Source organism: Saccopteryx bilineata, chromosome 3 (assembly GCF_036850765.1).
Source record: "Saccopteryx bilineata isolate mSacBil1 chromosome 3, mSacBil1_pri_phased_curated, whole genome shotgun sequence".
Classification (NCBI taxonomy): domain Eukaryota; kingdom Metazoa; phylum Chordata; class Mammalia; order Chiroptera; family Emballonuridae; genus Saccopteryx; species Saccopteryx bilineata.
The window spans coordinates 314684748-314705170 of NC_089492.1; the positions used below are offsets into that span (position 1 = coordinate 314684748).

The 20423-nt window shown below is 43.5% G+C and overlaps 1 protein-coding gene and 1 non-coding gene across 4 annotated transcripts in view; one reads left to right on the forward strand and one right to left on the reverse strand.

Moving 5' to 3' along the window:
- Positions 1-20423, reverse strand: part of LOC136332314 (zinc finger protein 234-like) — a 171288-nt gene that overhangs the window by 41986 nt on the left and 108879 nt on the right. Inside the window, exons 1-6 of one of the 3 annotated variants that reach the window (XM_066271878.1) lie at positions 13866-14158; positions 13464-13517; positions 8497-8557; positions 5397-5523; positions 3953-4042; positions 736-2779 (exon numbers count right to left, since the gene is read on the reverse strand). The exons of the other annotated variants lie outside the window; for them this stretch is intronic. Coding sequence (XP_066127975.1) covers positions 736-2779; positions 3953-4042; positions 5397-5523; positions 8497-8511 — 2276 coding nt within the window. The 5' untranslated portion in view covers positions 8512-8557; positions 13464-13517; positions 13866-14158. Of the gene's footprint in view, positions 1-735; positions 2780-3952; positions 4043-5396; positions 5524-8496; positions 8558-13463; positions 13518-13865; positions 14159-20423 lie in introns of those variants that run through there. 3 annotated transcript variants of the gene reach the window in all.
- On the forward strand, positions 10593-10668 carry TRNAG-ACC (transfer RNA glycine (anticodon ACC)). Its single transcript has one exon. It is a non-coding gene; the product is annotated as a tRNA-Gly (tRNA).

Below are 20423 nucleotides of genomic sequence, written 5' to 3' on the forward strand. Positions count from 1 at the left end.
AGACAACAGGACCGACGTGATGAGGCTGGGAGTGCGGGAGCACAGCGCCCGCACAGCAGGGAAGTGCCGACCCTACACACTGCAGCACTGGTTTTCTAACATTCCAACTTTGTCTCCGAGTCCATTTTATTACAGCTACATTTAGGTTTCCTCTTCAAATTTCAGCTTTAATGAAATTTTGGAGGTGATAACACAATTTTCAAACATACTTTTCCTATTCATTAATTTAACAAATAATGAACACCCATGAAGTACCTGACTGTAAGACTACGTAGATTCACAAAAACGGTCTCCGCACTTACGGAGCTTACATATTAGTGGGTGTTAATTTTGGCTTGTCCATCATACTTTTGTATTAATATAAGCCTGATAAAACTCTTACCCTTTTAGGCCTCTCTCTTAACATTTAATAAAGGTCAATGTTCTAACTGAAACCCTTACAGTTACAAGGGTTCTCTGCTGTGTAGCCTCCTGACTACTGGGTATGTAAAACTATGGCTGAAACACTTGATCTAATTAAGAAGAAAAAAATGTTTCTTTTAAACCTGATGATTGGAAAAATTCACGTGACACTTGAGGTTTTTTGAAAAATCATTTTATAAAACATTGCCCCTGTGTGGACTCTCTCATGTTCTTACCAGCCCCATCACTTTTAGAGGAGTTTTACCAGCATGGATTCTGCGATGAATTGTCAGATTTGATCTCCAACTGAAGTTCTTACCACATAGCTCACACTTGTAAGGTTTCTCCCCGGTGTGAACTCTCTGATGAGACTGTAGTTGTGAAGACCGGCTGAAGACTTTACCACATATATCACATTTGTACGGTTTCTCTCCAGTGTGGACACTCTGATGGAGTTGAAGACTCGAGGCCTGACTGAAGTGCTTACCACACTCCCCACATTTATACGGTTTCTCTCCCGTGTGGACTCTCTGGTGCATGTCAAGATTCAAGCTCCACTTAAAGCCCTTCCCACACTCCTCACATTTGTATGGCTTTTCCCCAGTGTGGACTTTCTGATGGGCCTGAAGGTGTGAACTCCGACCAAAGCTCTTCCCACACTCATCACATTTAAATGGCTTTTCTCCACTGTGGACTCTCTGATGGGCCAAAAGATTTGAGGCCTGCCTGAAGACTTTCCCACATTCCTCACAAGTATATGGTTTCTCTCCTGTGTGGATTCTACAATGAATTTTAAGGTCTGCTCTCCGACTGAATCCTTTCCCACACTCTTCACATTTGTAAGGTTTCTCCCCAGTATGAATCAGCTGGTGAATCTGAAGTCGTGAGCTCTGATTGAAGCCCTGCCCGCACTCCTCACACTTATAAGGCTTCTCCACACTGTGAGCCTTCTGATGGATTTGAAGGTATGAACTCTGACTGAAGCCTTTCCCACATACCTCACATTTATATGGTTTCTCTCCTGTGTGGACCACCAGATGCACTTGATAATGAGAGTTCCTCCTGAAGCTCTTCCCACACTCATCGCATTTGTAAGGTTTCTCTCCAGTGTGGACTCTCTGATGGGCTTGAAGGTTTGAACTCAGAGTAAAGCCTTTACCACACACATTGCACAGGTATGATTTCTCTCCAGTGTGGACTCCCTGATGGGCCTGAAGACTTGAGGGCCGACTAAAGCCTTTACCACATTCCTCACATTTGTAGGGTTTTTCTCCCGTGTGGACCCTCTGATGAATATATAGATTTGAGCTACAAATAAAGCCCTTCCCACACTGCTCACATTTATAGGGTTTCTCTCCTGTGTGGACTCTTTGATGGGACTGAAGATGTGAATTCCGACTGAAGCTCTTACCACAGGCATCACATTTGAATGGTTTCTCCCCAGTGTGGACTCTCTGATGGTCCTGAAGATGAGAGGCCTGACTGAAGGACCTCCCACACTGCTCACAATTATACGGTTTCTCTCCTGTGTGTAATTTACAATGAACAGTAAGTGCAGATCTACGACTGAAGCCTTTCCCACATTCCTCACATTCAAATGGTTTTTCTATGATGTGGGCTTTTTCATGATTTTGCAGATGTGAGCTCTGATTGAATTCCTTGCCACAATCATCACACTTACAGCTTTTTTCTCCCATGTGAACTCTCTGATGAATATAAAAAACTGATCTATAACAGAAGCCTTTTCCACACTCACTACATATATGCAAATGCCCTTTTGAGTGTACTTGCTGATGAAGATCAAAGGTGGAGAGATCACTGAAGGTTTTTTTACACTCATTACACTGGTAAGATTTTTGTCCTGTGTGAATCCTACTATTCTGACCCAATGTTGAAATTTTCACGCAGTCTCTTCCATATTCACTGTAGCTGTAAGATTTCTCACTTGTGTATACTCCACAATCATTGAGGCAATGTGATACCCAACTGATGGTGTCAGTATCCTGTTTATACTGACAGAGTTTATTTTTCATAGAAATTTGCTGATATCTATTCTGATAATTTGGTGTCTCAGTCAGGAAAGTTTTCCTCCAGGAACCCCGGACTCTCCAAGTTTGAAACTCTGGATTTCCAGTGGCACTGGGGTCATCCATTTTATGATTTAGTATATTGCTTTCATCTTCAGAAATTTGAATAGACGGTCCTGCCCCAACCTGACAGGGGGAATTGCCTCGTTTGTGGAACCAAGTACTATTTAACATGGAGTCTTGAAACCTTGTTAAGTCATTTACAATTTGTTGCCAGATCTGCCAGCAGGGAAGCTCTTCATGTGGTCCTCTGTCTCGAACAGTTCTCAACTCACTTTGATCACTCTCACCTATACAGACAAAGAATTCAGAGATATGGACAAATGAAAGCTTCATTCAAATATTCAAGATTTCACACTTAAGACACAATATAACATTTTAATGAATCTTGGAATGGTTCAGCTAATCTTTTTTGTACATCTGAAGTTCCCTGGATTATACACTGAAAGAAACCAGAGGGTGGTCCCAACCACTTAGCATTAATGAAACCCATTTAAAACAAAATGACTGCCATTTGACATCACTATTTAAATCATTTTTCATAAATTCCATGTCATTTACACCATAACACAGTATCAATAAGAACAAGCATTTTGGAGTGCTTGCAGCTGTAACAGTGCCTGGCAGTTAGTAGGTGATCAAACAATGTACATAGATGAGTCACAGTTGAGTTTTGGGATTCTCTATAACTCTAAATCCCAGCTTAAGTTTAAACCAAGGGATAGAAGCAAGTGCTTTTACAAGGAAGGTATCTGAAATAGAAAAAGGACTGGGGAGTATAGTTGGCTGAGAAGTTGAAAGGCTGCAGTAAAGGCAGCAGCACACCAAGACATTTAATGCTGAGGATAAATCAAAGGTGCTAAGAATCACTTGGAGTGAAAGAGAAGCTTGATGACCTGGATTCTTCAGAGGCCTTTATACTGTCTAACATGTTTTTATCTTCCCACATAGGAATCAAAACTTAGAGGCTGGAGAAGAATGCTGTCTCTTTGAAAACAGAATGAAAAATTTTATATGGAGATACACTGGACTTTAACAAGAATGATTTCCAAAATGAGAATGCACTTTATTAGTGAGCTGTGAAATAAATGCAATAGCTTGTGATACGTATTTAGAAAAAACAAAGGAGAAATGATCAGAGAATCATCACAAACAGTAAAGGTTTCATTACATAAAATGCCTTCTAAAGTCTTACATATAAATCTACACAAATAAAATGTTTGTAGAGTTGACGATGTAAGATCCATTTCTTATTACGGATGTGGACTCTACAAGAAGCAAATGGGATGCAGCTGGGCAATTCTTTTAAGGTAAAGACTAACTCACAAGCTACGTTCTGTGAGTAGGTTACCAGTATGAAGGCTGTTGAAATAATCCAGGAAAAATATAAGGGCCCAGATAGAGGTGATGAGAAAGAAATAGATATAATTAACTATGAGAACTCACAATTGCTTGGTTCTTACCTAACTTTCTCTCCATCAGGGGTGTCTTCATCATCCAAAGCCTCTCTTCTCTTTCTATATGTGATATATCTTGTCTAAAGGGTTGATGTCCTGAGAACACACAAAGTTACAAGTTTCAAATGACTACATTGGAGCTAAAATTTACTGCAAATTTAAGTTCTAACTGTATGTACAAGAAACTTAAAACAATGGTTTTCAAAATTTTTTCTTATCATAACCCATTAAGAAAATAGCATTTATTTCATGACCCAGACACATATGTATAGAAATTAATTACAAAAATAGAAGTCAAATGGCCCTCCCTTTTTTTTTGTATTTTTCTGAAGTGATAAGTGGGGAGGCAGTCAGACAGACTCCTGCATGCGCCCGACCGGGATCCACCCGGCACGCCCACCAGGGGGCGATGCTCTGCTCATCTGGGGCTGTTGCTCCATTGCAATTAGAGCCATCCTAGCACCTGAGGCAGAGGCCATGCAAATGGACCATTTTTAACCAATGTCTATTTTCATTAAATCTCCTTCCAGTGGCTCTCAGACCACTCATGCAATTTTTAGCTGCAATGTTCTGTTTTTATTTTGAAGCTGATATTTTTTCTTTCTTTTAGTTTTTAATGTTTCTTTTATTGATTTTAGAACATGGAAAGGAGAAAGCGAGACAGAGAGACAGGACCATCGATTTGTTCCTGTATGTACCCTGAGTGGGGATTGAATCAGCAACTTCTGTGCTTCAGGATGATGCTCCAACCAACCAAGCTATCTGGCCAGGGCCTAGGAGCTCTGACATTTTTTAACCTATTTTATTTTATTTTTAAAGATTTATTGATTTTACAGAGGGGTGGGGGAAGGGAATGAGAAGTAGTTGCTTCACTCTAGCTGTTCACTGGTTGCTTCCTGTATGTGCCTTGACAGAGCAAGCCCAGGGTTTGAATAAATGACCTCAGCCTTCCAGGTTGGTGCTCTATCCACTGTGCCACCACAGGCTGGCCTATCCTATTATATTAAAAATTACAGATAGGACTAGATACACTGGTTTACAACTCACTAATGGGACAAAAGTAAAATGTAAAGATTTTGATTTATTGATTGATTACAGAGAGAAGAGGGACCTGGGGGAGACAGAAATATCAACCTGTTTCTGCATGTGCCCTGTCCGGGGACTTAACCGGCAACCTCTGTGCATTGGGATGATGTTCTAACTAACTGAGCCATCCGGCCAGGGCTACAAGAGTAAAATCTTACAAAAATATAGACAAGGTATTAGCAGCATACTGACCATTTATAGTTCGATTTGAAACTTTCTGTTTAGAAAGACAAGAAACATCCTCTTGGGTCCTATAGGAATTGGAAAAAGTCCAGTTCCCCAAATGAGGGAGCCATTCCAAGAGTCCCAAAGCCTTAACCCCAAGGTCACGAAGACTCCTTCTCCAGAGGAAGGCTCTCCTCACCCACGGAGACCAGGTTCCTGAAGTTCTCCAGCATCACGTCTCGGTACAGCGTCCTCTGGGCAGAGTCCAGCAGCCCCAGCTCCTCCTCCGTGAAGGCCACAGCCACATCTTTGAATGTAACAGCTTCCTACAACAAACACATACACCTTGTTCTTACACATACACCTTATTCTTTTTTTTTTGTTTTTTTGTTGTTTTTTTTTTCATTTTTCTGAAGCTGGAAACAGGGAGAGACAGTCAGACAGACTCCTGCATGCGCCCGACCGGGATCCACCCAGCACGCCCACCAGGGGCGATGCTCTGCCCACCAGGGGGCGATGCTCTGCCCATCCTGGGCGTCGCCATGTTGCGACCAGAGCCACTCTAGCACCTGGGGCAGAGGCCACAGAGCCATCCCCAGCGCCCGGGCCATCTTTGCTCCAATGGAGCCTTGGCTGCGGGAGGGGAAGAGAGAGACAGAGAGGGAAAGCGCGGCGGAGGGGTGGAGAAGCAAATGGGCGCTTCTCCTGTGTGCCCTGGCCGGGAATCGAACCCGGGTCCTCCGCACGCTAGGCTGACGCTCTACCGCTGAGCCAACCGGCCAGGGCTACACCTTATTCTTATACCCAATGTCTACTGGAAGAGGAACAGCACTGAGAAGGTGAGGAGGACGGGTGGGAAGTTGCTCTGGCCCTTGAACAATCTGTAGCTCTCCTAGCCTGACTCCTGCTGTCTTGCTGATGTCACACATTGACTTTCTGCAGCCTTGCCAAAAATGCTGCTATGAAAAAGAAAGCTTTGCGCCCTGGCCCAGTAGCTCTGTTGGTTGGAGCATTGTCCTGATATGCTAAGATTGTGGGTTTGATCCCCAGTCAGGACAAATATAAGAACCAACCAATAATTGCATAAATAAGTGTAACAACAAATCAATGTTTCTCTCTCTCCCTTTCCCTCTCTAAAAACAAATTAAGAAAAAAAGCTTTGTATGTTTATCTGGTGCTCTCACATTGAGCACTGGTATGAGTAAAATCCATAGAATTCTAACTGTGGTATCCAGACTAAAAAAATTCTACCTCTTAGTTAATATTGTTAATTGCACCACAAACATTTACTATTTTAGTCCCAACAGTATTTTGGTGTGTGTGTGTGTGTGTGTGTGTGTGTGTGTGTGTGTGTGTGTAGCTGAGAGGAGATAGTGAGGCAGACTCCTGCCTGTGCCCTGACGGGAATCCACCCAGCAACCTTGTCTGGGACCGATGCTCCAAACCATTTTTAGTACCTGAGACTAATACGCTCAATTCAATCAAGCTGTTCTCAGCACCCAGTGCCACACTAGAACCAATCGAGACACTGGATATGGGAGGAGAAGAGGGAGAAAAGGGGGAGAGAAAAGGGAAGAGAAGCAGATGGTCACTTCCCCTGTGCAGCCTAACTGGAAATTGAACCTGGGATGGCCATACGCTGGCCCGATGCTCTGTCCACTGAGCCAGGGCCCTAAGTGTTTGACGGCACTTGCCTTCCCCTGGGGGTGGGGACCAGGTGAGGAGGAATGTTGTATGTAGAAATAAATCGAAAGGGCTTGCCAGATCTCTGAATGAAAACTCTCTTTCCTCCTGTTTCTGTATTTCACTCAAGTAGAATACTTCGACTTGCTTTTCTGTGTCAACATGAGCAGGTTCCTTATTTTCATAACCTACTATTTTCTTTACATTAAATATAAAGATAAAACCAAGGGAAGTGTTAATGCAGTGACAAATCCTCTAGTACCACTGAGCTTTTAAAACTAAGGTCATATATGATATTACTTGGATTAAAAAAAATACACAAAGAAAAATACACACAGGGCATGACTCAGGCATAGGAGAGTGGAATCTAGTTCTTGTATTAAGAAAACTTCTAACAGTATTTTTTCTGTGTGAAGCAGCAGTTTGATCCTGATACACTGGACCATATTTGAATATTCTACAAAAAGAATCTGAGATATCACATATAAAACATACTTTTTCTATTTTGAACACCTAGTATTTTCAGGACAAAAAGGGCAGTATTTTTTTAGAATTGTTTTTTTGAGAAAAACGTTCAATTCAGGAAAACTGTATTATAGTGTTCCTAAAACTGTAAAAATCCAAAGCTAATGTTTATGACTAGAGAATAGTTTAAAAAATAGGTACATAAATTTAAGGAAGCATGATATAACAAAAATGAATGTTATATAGTTTTTTTTTTTCAACAGACAGACAGAGAGAGGGACAGACAGGGACAGACAGGAAGGGAGAGAAATAAGAAGCATCAAGTCTTCACTGTGGCACCTCAGTTGTTTATTTATTGCTGTCTCATATGTGCCTTGACCGGAAGGCTCCAGCAGAGCGAGTGACCCCTTGCTCAAGCCAGCAACCATGGGCTTCAAGCCAAAGACCTTTGGGCTCAAGTGAGTGACCATGGGGTCATATCTAAGATTCCACACTCAAGCCAGAGACCTCACGCGCAAACTGGTGAGCCTGTGCTCAAGCCAGTGACCTTGGGGTTTTGAACCTGGGTCCACTGTGTCCCAATCCAACACTCTACCCACTGCACTACCACCTGGTCAGGTGAATGTTATATAACATAATATACAGGCATTAAATGTAAATATAAATTTAAAGTTGTATCTATGTTCTGAATACAAATACATAATATGAATACATATGATAAAGAGATTATAGAAATAAAAGCAGCCAATTTGTAAGCAGGGAAGTAGTAAGGCAGAAGATGTTTTTCATTTCTATTAATTTTCTCTTATTTGTAAAATAAGAAATGATGAAATAAAACTAAAACTAAAAGCAATTAAACTTAAAAGGGACAAACAGGTGACTGACAAGCTCAACCACTCCTCAAATGCCTGGGCCTTCCCTGAAAGAGAAACACTGTGTCCAGTATCTGGGTACTGACACAGCATGTTTGAAAGCAAAGAGGCAGCCCCGGCTGGGTAACTGGGCTGGTTAGCATTGTCCCGGAGCGCCGAGGTTGCCGGTTTGATCCCCGGTCAGGGCACACACAGGAACAGATCGATGTTCTCTGTCTGTTTCTCTCTCCAAAATCAATAAAATAAATATTAAAAAGCAAAAAGACAAGCCCTACTCACCTTGAACACGCTCATTGTTTCTTTTTGCTTCTGGAGAAACACAGAGTTCTAAGAAGACAGACTGGGAAAGGAGAAAGAAGTCAGTGGAGACCGGTTCAGTATGTCACTAAGTCATGCGGTGCTCACTGTGAGTTTGCAGAGGTGCCCGTCCTTGGGGTGGCAGCCGCTACAAGTAGCTTGATGAAAAGCACTGGCGTGGAGGCCAGACACCCACCTGCCCTGCCCCTTTCAGTAGTTCAGGGACCAGCACCCAACTACACACAATGGCCCCCACCAGTGTGCCTGCAGCTTCTTCTGTAGCAATTCTTATGCTATATGGTGTAAATTGAGACAAACTAAGGCAGGTGCTGGAGTTAATATGCACGGGTTGAAATAGTGGTTAACCTAGTCACTGATGGTGTCACCTTGGGGAAATTATTGACATCTTTTTACCTCAAATTTGTTATCTACAAGCGGGAGAGAATATGGGGTCACCATAAGGTAACAAGTTCTTAGAACACTGTTAAGAGTTTCTTACTTCTTCACAACCACAGTAGAGCAGATGACCTTCTACAGTTTGATATTACTCTTATAAATGTGATTTCTACCAGTAGAATAATGTAAGTTGCATGTTGTTCAGGGATTGTTGCTTTGTCATGTTAGAGACTCTTAAAACTTCTGAAAAACCTCTGATTTTGTTTTTTCAATAATATGTTACTTTAACAATAATATTTAAGTTGACACAGACAACTTTTATAGAAGGTATAAAAATGTGTAGAATTTCTTTTAAAGCAGGAAGTGCCCTTTTGATGAATATGCATGGAGGTAAAGAAAATTAAGATCCATGACTCTGCAACAATAAAAAAAATAGTTTGACAGTCCATACCTAATTTAAATTTAAAAGCCAGGAATCTGTGTTATAAATCTATTGTTAAAAATATGGGAACATATAAGAAGTAAATAGGGGAGAAGAGAAAGCTTTTCCAACAGTCGTGGTAATATGCAAACTAACGAACGTAGAATGAAATATAGTTAGAACACCACTAATGGAAGCTAAAATTGGTAAAAGTTTGGGGATGAATAAGATAGCTACACCGACTCAAAGTATTAATTGGAAAAGAAAAAAACGTAACCTGGCTGATACATTAACCAAGGAAACTAAGCTGAGGCCCTAGATGGTTGGCTCAGTGATAGAGCATTGGCTTGGCGTGTATATGTCCCAGGTTTGAGTACCGGTGAGGGCACACAGGAGAAGCAACCATCTGCTTCTCCTCACCTTCACCTCCTACTTCTCTCTCTCTTTCTCTCCCGCAGCCATGGCTTGATTGACTCGAGCATGTTGGCCCTGGGCCCCAAGGATTGCTCCGTGGAGCCTCCACTTCAGGTGCTAAAAATAGCTCGGTTGCAAGTTTGGGTCCCAGATGGTCCAAGAATTGATCCCAGGCAGGGGTTGTTGCCAGGTGAAATCCAGCTGGGGTGCATGCAGGAGTTTGTCTCACTATCTCCCTTCCTCTTACCTGAATTAAAAAATAATAATAATTAGCTGAGACCACCAACTGGGACAAACCAACAAACTGGCATTTGCTTCAGCCGATGCACAAGAAGGCTGCCTCACTGCTTCCACAGCATCCCTGCTGAGCCTGAATCTAGCCATGAACAAATATCAGATAAAGCAAAAAGAGAAACATTCTACAAAGTAATTTGCCAGTAGTGTTCAAATATCAAAAAGAAAAAGCCTGAAGAATCATTCTAGATAAAATGAGACTAATGTAAAAAAACTAAGGGCAATGTATGTAACTGGACTGGACATTGAACTAGAAAAGAAAAATTGCTGAAAGACCTTACTGGGAAAACTAAAAAATTTAAAATAGGGACTGTGAATTACATAACATATGTTATCAGTGTAAGTAATTCCATTTTGATCACTGTCTGGAACTTGCTCTCAAACGGTTCAGAAAACCCCCCCAAAATATCTAAGTATGATAAAGCTGTGAAAGAGAAAAGAATAACAGCTCTTTTAAGCTAAAGTCACAACAGCTAGAACTTGGTATTTTTAACTGATTAACAAAAATCGAACAGAACCACCACTCAGTGATTGTGGTTAATAAGAAAATGACGCCCTGGCCGGTTGGCTCAGCGGTAGAGCGTCGGCCGACCGTGCGGAGGACCCGGGTTCGATTCCCGGCCAGGGCACACAGGAGAAGCGCCCATTTGCTTCTCCACCCCTCCGCCACGCCTTCCTCTCTGTCTCTCTCTTCCCCTCCCGCAGCCAAGGCTCCATTGGAGCAAAGATGGCCCGGGCGCTGGGGATGGCTCTGTGGCCTCTGCCTCAGGCGCTAGAGTGGCTCTGGTCGCAACATGGCGACGCCCAGGATGGGCAGAGCATCGCCCCCTGGTGGGCAGAGCGTCGCCCCATGGTGGGCGTGCCGGGTGGATCCCGGTCAGGCGCATGCGGGAGTCTGTCGGACTGTCTCTCCCTGTTTCCAGCTTCAGAGAAATGCAAAAAAAAAAAAAAAAGAAAATGACAATACTCCATAACAGAGACAAAAACATTCTAGTGACAAAAAAAGCGAAAGAACCGCTCTTCCCAGCTAACATCAGTAACTACTTTGTTAACAGTTGACAACTCCTGTCTCATTTTGTTTTTCCCACTTCTAGGTAAAAATTCTTACAATATCAAGTCATCAAATTGCTTCCTGACAGGATCCAATCCAGATCAAAATCTCACTGCCTACAACTTTCCCCAATTCAGCTAATTCAACCAAAATCCTGTAAGCAGCCCCACCTAAGTGCCTCTTCCCAACTCCCCATGGTGTGTAGGCTTAATTGCTGCAGCAAGCTAAAACAAACTTGATTCTTTAATTACAGGTATATCCTTGGGGGTATCTGGCTGATGGCCATCAACACAGCAAACAGGCAAAACAAACAATTGATGAGTCTGGGTAAAGAGTGTATGAGAATTCTTTCTACTATTTTTGCAATATTTCTGTATGTAAAAAGTTATACAAAAATAAAAAGTTATATTAACTAACAGTAAGTACTAATTGATCTTCCTACTTCAGACAGAAGTCCTCTAATTAAAAAGATAGCAGTGAATCTAATATCCAAAGCCTGGGAGAAATATATCTTCATCACCCCTAACTCAGTTCATTTTGTCTCTATACATGCCAGCCACCTTCTGCTCATGTCAGGATTTTGCAAGGAGACTGAAGACCTGACAATAATTAGTGTGTGTGTGTGTGTGGGGGGGCAACCGTTGGACTGAGTAGGGCTCTGGTATGGCCCACTCAGTTTTATACATGACAGCTGGCAAGGTCCATTTTTAGGCCTCAGTTTCCAGACAAGAGTATTTCTGGAATTTCTCAAATTTTCCTGTACATAGAAATCAGCTCAGGATCTTGCTGAAATGTAGATTCATCGGTCCCATCTGCAGAAATTCTAAATCAAGAAGGTCTCGGGTGGGGTTCAAGGATGGACATTTCTACCCTAGTGATGCCAATGCCACTGGTTTGTAGAAACAATTTGAGAAGCAATTCAGTGTACCAGCAGTCCCAAAGAAAACAGCCTCCACTAAATCAAAATACATACAACCAGAGTTACAGAAATGTTAACAATGCTTATCTTTACATCCTAAGGTTATTGGTAATTTATTTATTTATTTTTATTTTTATTATTTTTTTTTTGTATTTTCTGAAGTTGGAAACGGGGAGGAAGTCAGACAGACTCCCACATGCACCCAACCAGGATCCACCCAGCACGCCCACCAGGGGGTGATGCTCTGCCCCTCTGGGGTGTCACTCTGTTGCATCCGAAGCCATTCTAGAGCCTGAGGCAAAGGCCATGGAGTCATCACCAGCGCCCGGGCCATCTTTGCTCCAATGGAGCCTTGGCTGCCCGAGGGGAAGAGAGAGACAGAGAGGAAGGAGAGGGGGAAGGGTGGAGAAGCAGATGGGCACTTCTCCTGTGTGCCCGGGCTGGGAATCGAACCCAGGACTCCTGCACGCCAGGCCAACGCTCTACCACTGAGCCAACCAGCCAGGGCCAAGGTTATTGGTAATTTAAATTTCTATTTATATATTTCTGCATTCTCTGAATTTTCCATAATAATTATGTTTCTTCTATAATACTATAAACATGACTTGGAATTAAGTAGTGAAACAGTTGAGAAAACTATTTTAAAAACTCTTCCACAGGTCCTGGCCCGTTGGCTCAGCAGTAGAGCGTCGGCCTGGTGTGTGGGGGACCCGGGTTCGATTCCCGGCTAGGGCACATGGGAGAAGCGCCCATTTGCTTCTCCACCCCCCCCTTCCTCTCTGTCTCTTCCCCTCCCGCAGCCAAGGCTCCATTGGAGCAAAGATGGCCCGGGCGTTGGGGATGGCTCCTTGGCCGCTGCCCCAGGCGCTAGAGTGGCTCTGGTCGTAACAGAGCGACGCCCAGGAGGGGCAGAGCATCGCCCCCTGGTGGGCGTGCCGGGTGGATCCCGGTCGGGCGCATGCGGGAGTCTGTCTGACTGTCTCTCCCCGTTTCTAGCTTCAGAAAAATACAAAAAAAAAAAAATAATAATAATAAATAAATAAAAATAAAAACTCTTCCACAGAACCTGGCTCTCAAGGTTCCCACAATCAAGCCCCCACCTAGTTTCCTGATATGTTTCTAGACAGTTCCCACCTTCAAGAATATACCAAAGAGATTTATGAACCCACGTGCTGGACTCGACTGCCTATCCAACCCCAGCTCTGCGTCCTCCTGGCACGGTTACCCTGGGTAAACATGACCCTTTCATCTCAAGTCTCATCTTTCACTCAGGGAAATTAGAAGCACCGCTTTACAGAGGCACTGTGACAGAAACGTGTTCATCTGTATAAAGCTTTAAGATGAACTTAGCAGCTAAGGCCTGGTTATAATCATTACCCCTACCTGGCCAAACACACGTCCCACCATTCTCCACTTTAAGTGACTATCTTAGAAGAATGCCAAATCCTACTCACGTGGGGCTCTGCTGCCTTCTCCTCCGTGCAGCAGTGCTCTTTGAGAAGTCAGGCCTGGGGAAGGGAGAGTAGCTGAGAAATACTAATTTGTGTTTGCATCCCCCATAAATGCCATCCCCCCGTACCACCTAGAGTCAACCCTTCCTTCTGAAAAAACAAGGCCAGGAATGCCGAACCATTCGGCTTCCTGGGCCTACAGAATCTAAGTGCGAGATGGACGCTCGTCGGAGATTTATAGCAATATTAATAACAACCCATCTGCCAGGCAGTTTTAATGAAGCCTTTTATTTGTAGTAAAGTATTCTTGTTTTCTCAATATATTCTATTAGGAAGGTACTACTTTTATTTCCCTTTTACAGAACAGCAAGCGAAGGCACCCAGGGGTTATGTTATGTAACTCACCCAATGCGACACCGCAGGAAGTTGTAGGTGGGGGCCGGGTCGGGGAGCACAGAGCCGCGGCGCCCCTCAAACCCTGCGAAGCGCGCCGGCCGTCCCAAACCAAGCAAGCTCCGTCCCAGGGAACTCAAATCGCCAGCTCGGCCTCAGACCTCCTTTTTTAGCTGCTCCTCCTTTTTCTCCCCAAATGAAAGGCCAGTAGCTGTTGACCCCAAGCGCATTTCGGATAAGTTTGAATGGATCTTGTACAGCAGACCTTAATAATCACAACCTGGGAAAAGATGGCAGCTACCTTGTCCTCCTGTGGCGGAAGTGCCTGTGACTAATCGGAGTCCGTGAACTACATTTCCCACAATTCCGCAGCGCCCGCCCTCCTTGACTGAAAGCTATGCGGAGCTTTTGGACCTACATACACTTCCCAGAATTAGGCAGAGGTTAAAAAAAGTCCGCGGGCCACCCTGGCCGTTTTTCTCAGTGGATAGTGTCCTGGTGGCGAGTTCGATTCCTGATCGGAACACATAGAAGAAGCAGTCAATGAATGCACAACTAAATGGAACAACTAAGTGGAACGAGATGATGCTTCTCTAGCTCTCCCTTCTTCTCTCTTTCTCTCTCTTCTCTCTCCTCCCCAATTCCTCTCCCTCAATCAGTTGAATTAAAAAAAAAAAAAAAAAAAAAAAAAGGTCACAGAGAGGCCTTACATTAGGTGTAAGACTACAGGGCGCTCTGGACTACATGTCCCAGAATGCTAAGCGAAAACAACCCCGCCACAGTACCGCCCCTGTGGACAACAATTCCTAAATGGAAAAGGGACAGAGTCGCATACCCTGATAAAAATCGCGGGCAATTGCCATTCTAGTCTGGGTGGGTTGGAAGAGTATAGATTCTGTTCATTGAGAAGCTGAGTAGTACTCTGGACGGGTTCGAGGAACTTTGCAACATAAATCCATTACCTACCACAGAAGCTTCCTGGTAAACCCCAAAGAGCTTCACCACAGGAATAGGAGCAGAAGGACTGGGCATTCTTTGGCAGGGCCTCAATCCCTAAAATGGCATAAAGGTGAACGTGTTTTCTTAGCATCTCCTGGCTCTTACAGAAGCAAATGAAAATCCTTTCTAGAGAAATATACCATCATCCTACACCTCAAATTATTTCTATACTTACAAAATTTGTAACACTAATATTTGACTAAGGGAACATAAAGAAGAAACATTACTTGACATATAGAGGGACACTTCATAGTAATCAGAGTTTAAGTTACCAGAAACTAACAACTTCAGTTATATTTTATAAAGTGAAAACTGACAGAAGCATGAGGAGAAGGGTTCAATGACTGAATGGGGATCAAAAGGATTTTAAAAAGAAGAAAAAAAGTGAGCACTGAAGGTTGTAGTGCAGTGATTCCTCAAAACACTGGGAGCGTGGAACACTTTTATCCGTTATCTTAATGTGTGGGTCAAAACAAGGCAACCATGTAGTTCATGAATACTAATCAGACAATGCAATAAAAGTGATGCCATATGGGAAAGAGAGAAAACAGAGAAGACTCCAAAACTAGGACACCTAAACGGGAGGAAGAGAGATCGAAGCTCAGAGACCCAACATTTCCATTTGTGAGTAAGTAAAACTAGTGTGTGTGTGTGTGTGTGTGTGTGTGTGTGTGTGTGTATAAAAGTCCCTCCCTGGTGGTCTAGTGCTTAGGATTCGGCGCTCTCACCGCCGTGGCTCGGGTTCAGTTTCCGGTCAGGGAACAACAACAACAAAAAAGTCGCACAGGAGAGAGGCAAGTGTGATTCTATAAGGAGGAGTCAGAGTAATGCGATTGCTGGAAGACAGCCAGGAGCCAAGGAAGGAGTACAGCTTCTAAAGGTTGGCAAAAAGCAAGAAGTGAACTTCCCTCTAGAGTCACCAGGAGGGAGACAACCCTGCTAACACCTTCATTGTAGCCAGATGAGTAAACTGAAGCTCTGAGAAGACTAAAATGCCCAAGTAGTCACCAAGAACAAGTGGCAAAGAGAAGCAGTCAAGTTGGAATGTCACGGAAGATGGATGGAACTGTACTCCAATATTGAGCCTAGGAACTTGGGAAAATATAACCATATAACCTGCATGAAAGAGAACAGTGTTTCTTTTCATTTATGAAAATCAATTCGTAAAAATAAAAAAGAGGAGAAAGAACCAGTTTGAGGGAGAGAGAATAAGAAAAGATGTGATTGCACCTCCCCCAAATCCAACACTTGAGAGAAAGAAGTGAGAAAAGGACCTGAATAGCATATTTCATAGGTAGCAACACTGAAATATGAAGGACAGGAAAACAGATAAGAGGAATTTCAGGCCCTATATCTTTTTTTCTTTTATTTTGTATTACATGTGTACTGAAGGTGGTGTGGCTTTGTTATACAAGACAATAGAAACATAGCATCTCATGAAAAGAAAGAAAGAGAGAGAGAGAGAGAGAGAGAGAGAAAAGAAGGAAGGAAGGGAGGGAAGAAGAGAAGGAGGGAGGGAGGGGGAGGTAGGAAGGGAGGGGGGAAGGGAGAAGAAGGGAAGGAAAGGAAGGAGGGAGGAAGGGAGGAAGGGAGGAAGGGAGGAAGGAAGGAAGGAAGGAAGGAAGGAAGGAAGGAAGATAGGAAGATAGCTGGGTAGATGACATCCCAGGTGGAAGGAAAGAAGGAAGGGAAGGAGGGAGGGAGGGAGGGAGGGAGGGAAGGAGGAAGGAAGGAAGGAAGGAAGGAAGGAAGGAAGGAAGGAAGGAAGGAAGGAAGGAAGATAGGAAGATAGCTGGGTAGATGACATCCCAGGTGGTATGTGCACGTGCCTTGAGGTGGAAAGGATGGGAAACTACATGCATAGAAACCTAACTGCTAAACCCCACAGCTCAGCTCTTCCTCACCTCAAGTGAGTACACACTTGAGGGAATTCTGCGAGGCCTCATCAGCTGTGGGGTGGTGGAGGGGAGGAAGTGACATGAGACCAGGGAAGCGAGAGAGTTTGGCACTTTAAAGAGAAACAGACTTACCAAATGTGCTGGGGATGATGACCTGGTGTCCTTGACTGTGGTGCTGAAGAGGATGGAGAGGCCATGTCATCTGCAGGTACTGAACAGGGGCCAGAAACACAAAGCAGCTGGTGAGGTGAAGTCTCTGGAGCGCTTGTGTGAGCAGAGGAGGAGCTCCGCGTTGGGTTACTGGCACATCATTTTAACCGCTCATGATTCTTACCGAGTCAGTGTCCACATGGTCATCACAGTGTAGGCCATACATTTACAATCACTAATACCAGCCCCAGCCCCCTCTGTCATTTTGGGGGAACATATGTGACAGCACAACTGACTAAATCTAAATGCTCCCTAAGAAACAGCCTCTCCAGAAGTATCTGGTGAATGATTAGAACTATCTGCCTGCCCGCCGGGTAACTCAGCTGCTTGCAGCATGGTCCCAGTGTGCCAGGGTTGTGGGTCAGTCCTCAGGCGGCTGTGTCCAGGATCCAGCCAGTGAATCTCTTTCCCTTCCTCTCTAAAGTCAATTAAAGAAATAAACCTATCTGCCTGACACTCGCAGGGAATGGGCAATAGCTGTTCATACTCAAGGATGCTGAACTTTACTTCATTAGAGGGTTTCTCAACCTTGAAAAGATCATCCAATACCCAAAGTTCTCCGGTGATTATTTCAGGAAGTCCAAACCAAACCAAGCAGCAAATCTCCAGCCCGGGCGTGTGCGCGCACAGCAGTTTCTTTAAACAAAACCTCTTCGCAACTATGGCATGGCATAGCCTTTGGTAAGAGTGAGTGGAGAGGCCATGAGGGGCACAGGGAGGGCCTTCCTGGACTCAGAAGTCAGGATTTCATGAGTCCAGGTTCTCACTCTACCAGTGTGGGCTGGGTGACCTTCCATGAGCTTCTTTTTTTTTTTTTTTTTTTTTTTAATAATTTTATTTATTTATTTTTTACAGAGACAGAGAGTCAGAGAGAAGAATAGACAGGGACAGACAGATGGGAATGGAGAGATGAGAAGCATCAATCATTAGTTTTTCATTGCGCGTTGCAACACCTTAGTTGTTCATTGATTGCTTTCTCATATGTGCCTTGACCGCGGGCCTTCAGCAGACCGAGTAACCCCTTGCTGGAGCCAGCAACCTTGGGTTCAAGCTGGTGGGCTTTTTTCTCAAACCAGATGAGCCCACGCTCAAGCTGGCGACCTCAGGGTCTCAAACCTGGGTCCTCTGCATCCCAGTCTGACGCTGTATCCACTGCACCACCACCTGGTCAGGCCCTTCCATGAGCTTCTTAACAACTCTTGAGTCTCAGTTTTTTAATTTAAAAAATTTTTAAATTTATTATGCTCCATTTTTTCATTTGTAAAGCAGGGTTATTATGACTAACTCTACACATTGTTAAAGGATTAGGGACAATGGCATGTATTGAACGCAGTGCTTTGCACGTAGGAGACACAGTGACATGTGCAAATGGCAGCTGTTATTTTCATAAGCAAACCATTAGTCTTTGCCAGAAGGAAAAGCATTCATGTTGTAAAAAAAATCAAACTCATAATTGGAACTGTAGATTTTAACATAGAGAGAGGGAAATGTTGAGCTTTAAATGCATACATGTTGAAATAGAAGGAAAGCTGAAAATGCAGAAAATGTTCATCTCAATAAGTTACCAAATAGCAAAACTAAAGAAGTAGATGCAAGTCCATAGAACTCCATTTTCTGCACCCACATCTTACCTATCTACTCTTCCCATTGCCTTTGCCGGTAACAATGAAATGAACATTATCATATTGTCTGCTTATAGACGTGTGTGAGAATTTGGACTTTCTTGGTATATACCCAAGAATGAAATTTCATAGCATATGTGTATACTTAAATTAATTATTTTTTATTTTGAAAATACGTTTATTAAAGCTTGGGACAGCCTGACCTGTGGTGGCGCAGTGGATCAAGCATCCACCTGGAACACTGAGGTTGCCGGTTCAAAACCCTGGGCTTGCCCGGTCAAGGCACATATGGGTATTGATGCTTCCTGCTCCTCCCTCCTTCTCTCTCTCTCTTTCTCTCTATCTCACTGTCTCTCTTTTCTAAAATGAATAAATAAAAATAATTTTAAAAATTTGTTTTTAAAGCTTGGGACAGTGAAACAAGTAAAAGCTTAAGCTAGAAGAAGCAACAGGCCCTCTAGAAATGTTATAGGAAAGAAATCAGCCCAGGCAGAGCTGCTCTGACTAAAATGAGGGTCAGAGGAAAGGGGGCTTGGAGACGGGTTCAGGGGTGAGCCCGGGACGAGCTGCTGCTGCCCGCTGCTCCCCTGGTTGCAATTCTCGTGGGAACTCTTAGAATTTAGGAGATACACACCTGAGAGGGAAGAAGGCGTGGGTGTCCTCCTGGGAAGAAGAGTGCCTACTTAAAGTTAATATTAGTCTGATTGACCTTAAGAAAGGCTACAGCAGTTGACTTTACCGAGAGCTTTCTTTCTCTGTAACTGCTTCTTCACCTCCATTTGGATGTCTCATCACCCTAAGTTCTAGTGTATGGTAGCACTACTTATTTTTTCCCCTTGGGAGTACCTTAGCTGGTCTAATACATCTATATTTTAACACCTCTGGGGGTATCAGATATCATTTCTGTGTTTGGAAAGATTCAGTTTTGCCTGACTGGTGGTGGCCCAGTAAATGAGCATCAACCTGGGATGCTGAGGACCCTGGCTCATTACACCAAGGTTGCCAACTTGAGCCTAGGCTCATCTGACTTGAGTACAGACTCACCAGCTTGAGCACGGGGTTGCCAGTTTGAGGTTGATGACAATCCCATTGTCGCTGGTTTGAGCCAAAAGGTCGCTGGCTTGAGACCAAGGTTGCTGGCTTGAGCAAAGGGGTCACTGGCTCAGTTGAGCTCCCTGATCAAGGCATGTATGAGAAAGCAATTAATGAACATCTAAAGTGATGCAACTATGAGCTGATGCTTCTCATCATCTCCCTTCCTGTCTCTCTCTCAAAAAAAGTTCCGTTTTGTATTTTGCACAATGATCACCACTATCTAATCTTAGAACATTGTCATCTGCCCGCAGAGATCTCTCCTTACACATTAGCGGGCACTTCTCATTCCCAACTTCATCCCACCCTGGGCCCGCAAAGCACTAGTTTACTTTCACTATGGATTTGCCTATTCTGCACATTTTGTATAAATGCAATCATACCACACATCGGTTCTTGTGTGTCTTTTTCACTTAGCAAGTTTTCAGGGTTCATCCATGTTCTAGTATGAATCAGTACTCACTTCCTTCATATTGCTGAAAAATACTGCATTGTATGAATGTACTACTTTGTTTACCCATTCAACAGTTGATGAACATATTAAGATTGTTTCCACTTTTTGCCTGTTGTGCCTTTTTCACCAATTGTGAATATTGGTGCTATGAACACTTTTGCACATTTCTGTGTGGGTATGTTTTCAGTACTCTTGGAAATATACTTAGCAGTGTAGTAATCACTGTGACATAAGCCCAATCTTTTTGGAATGGAGTTTTGGTGCTGTCCATCTCACTGAGATGTTCATGCCCTTG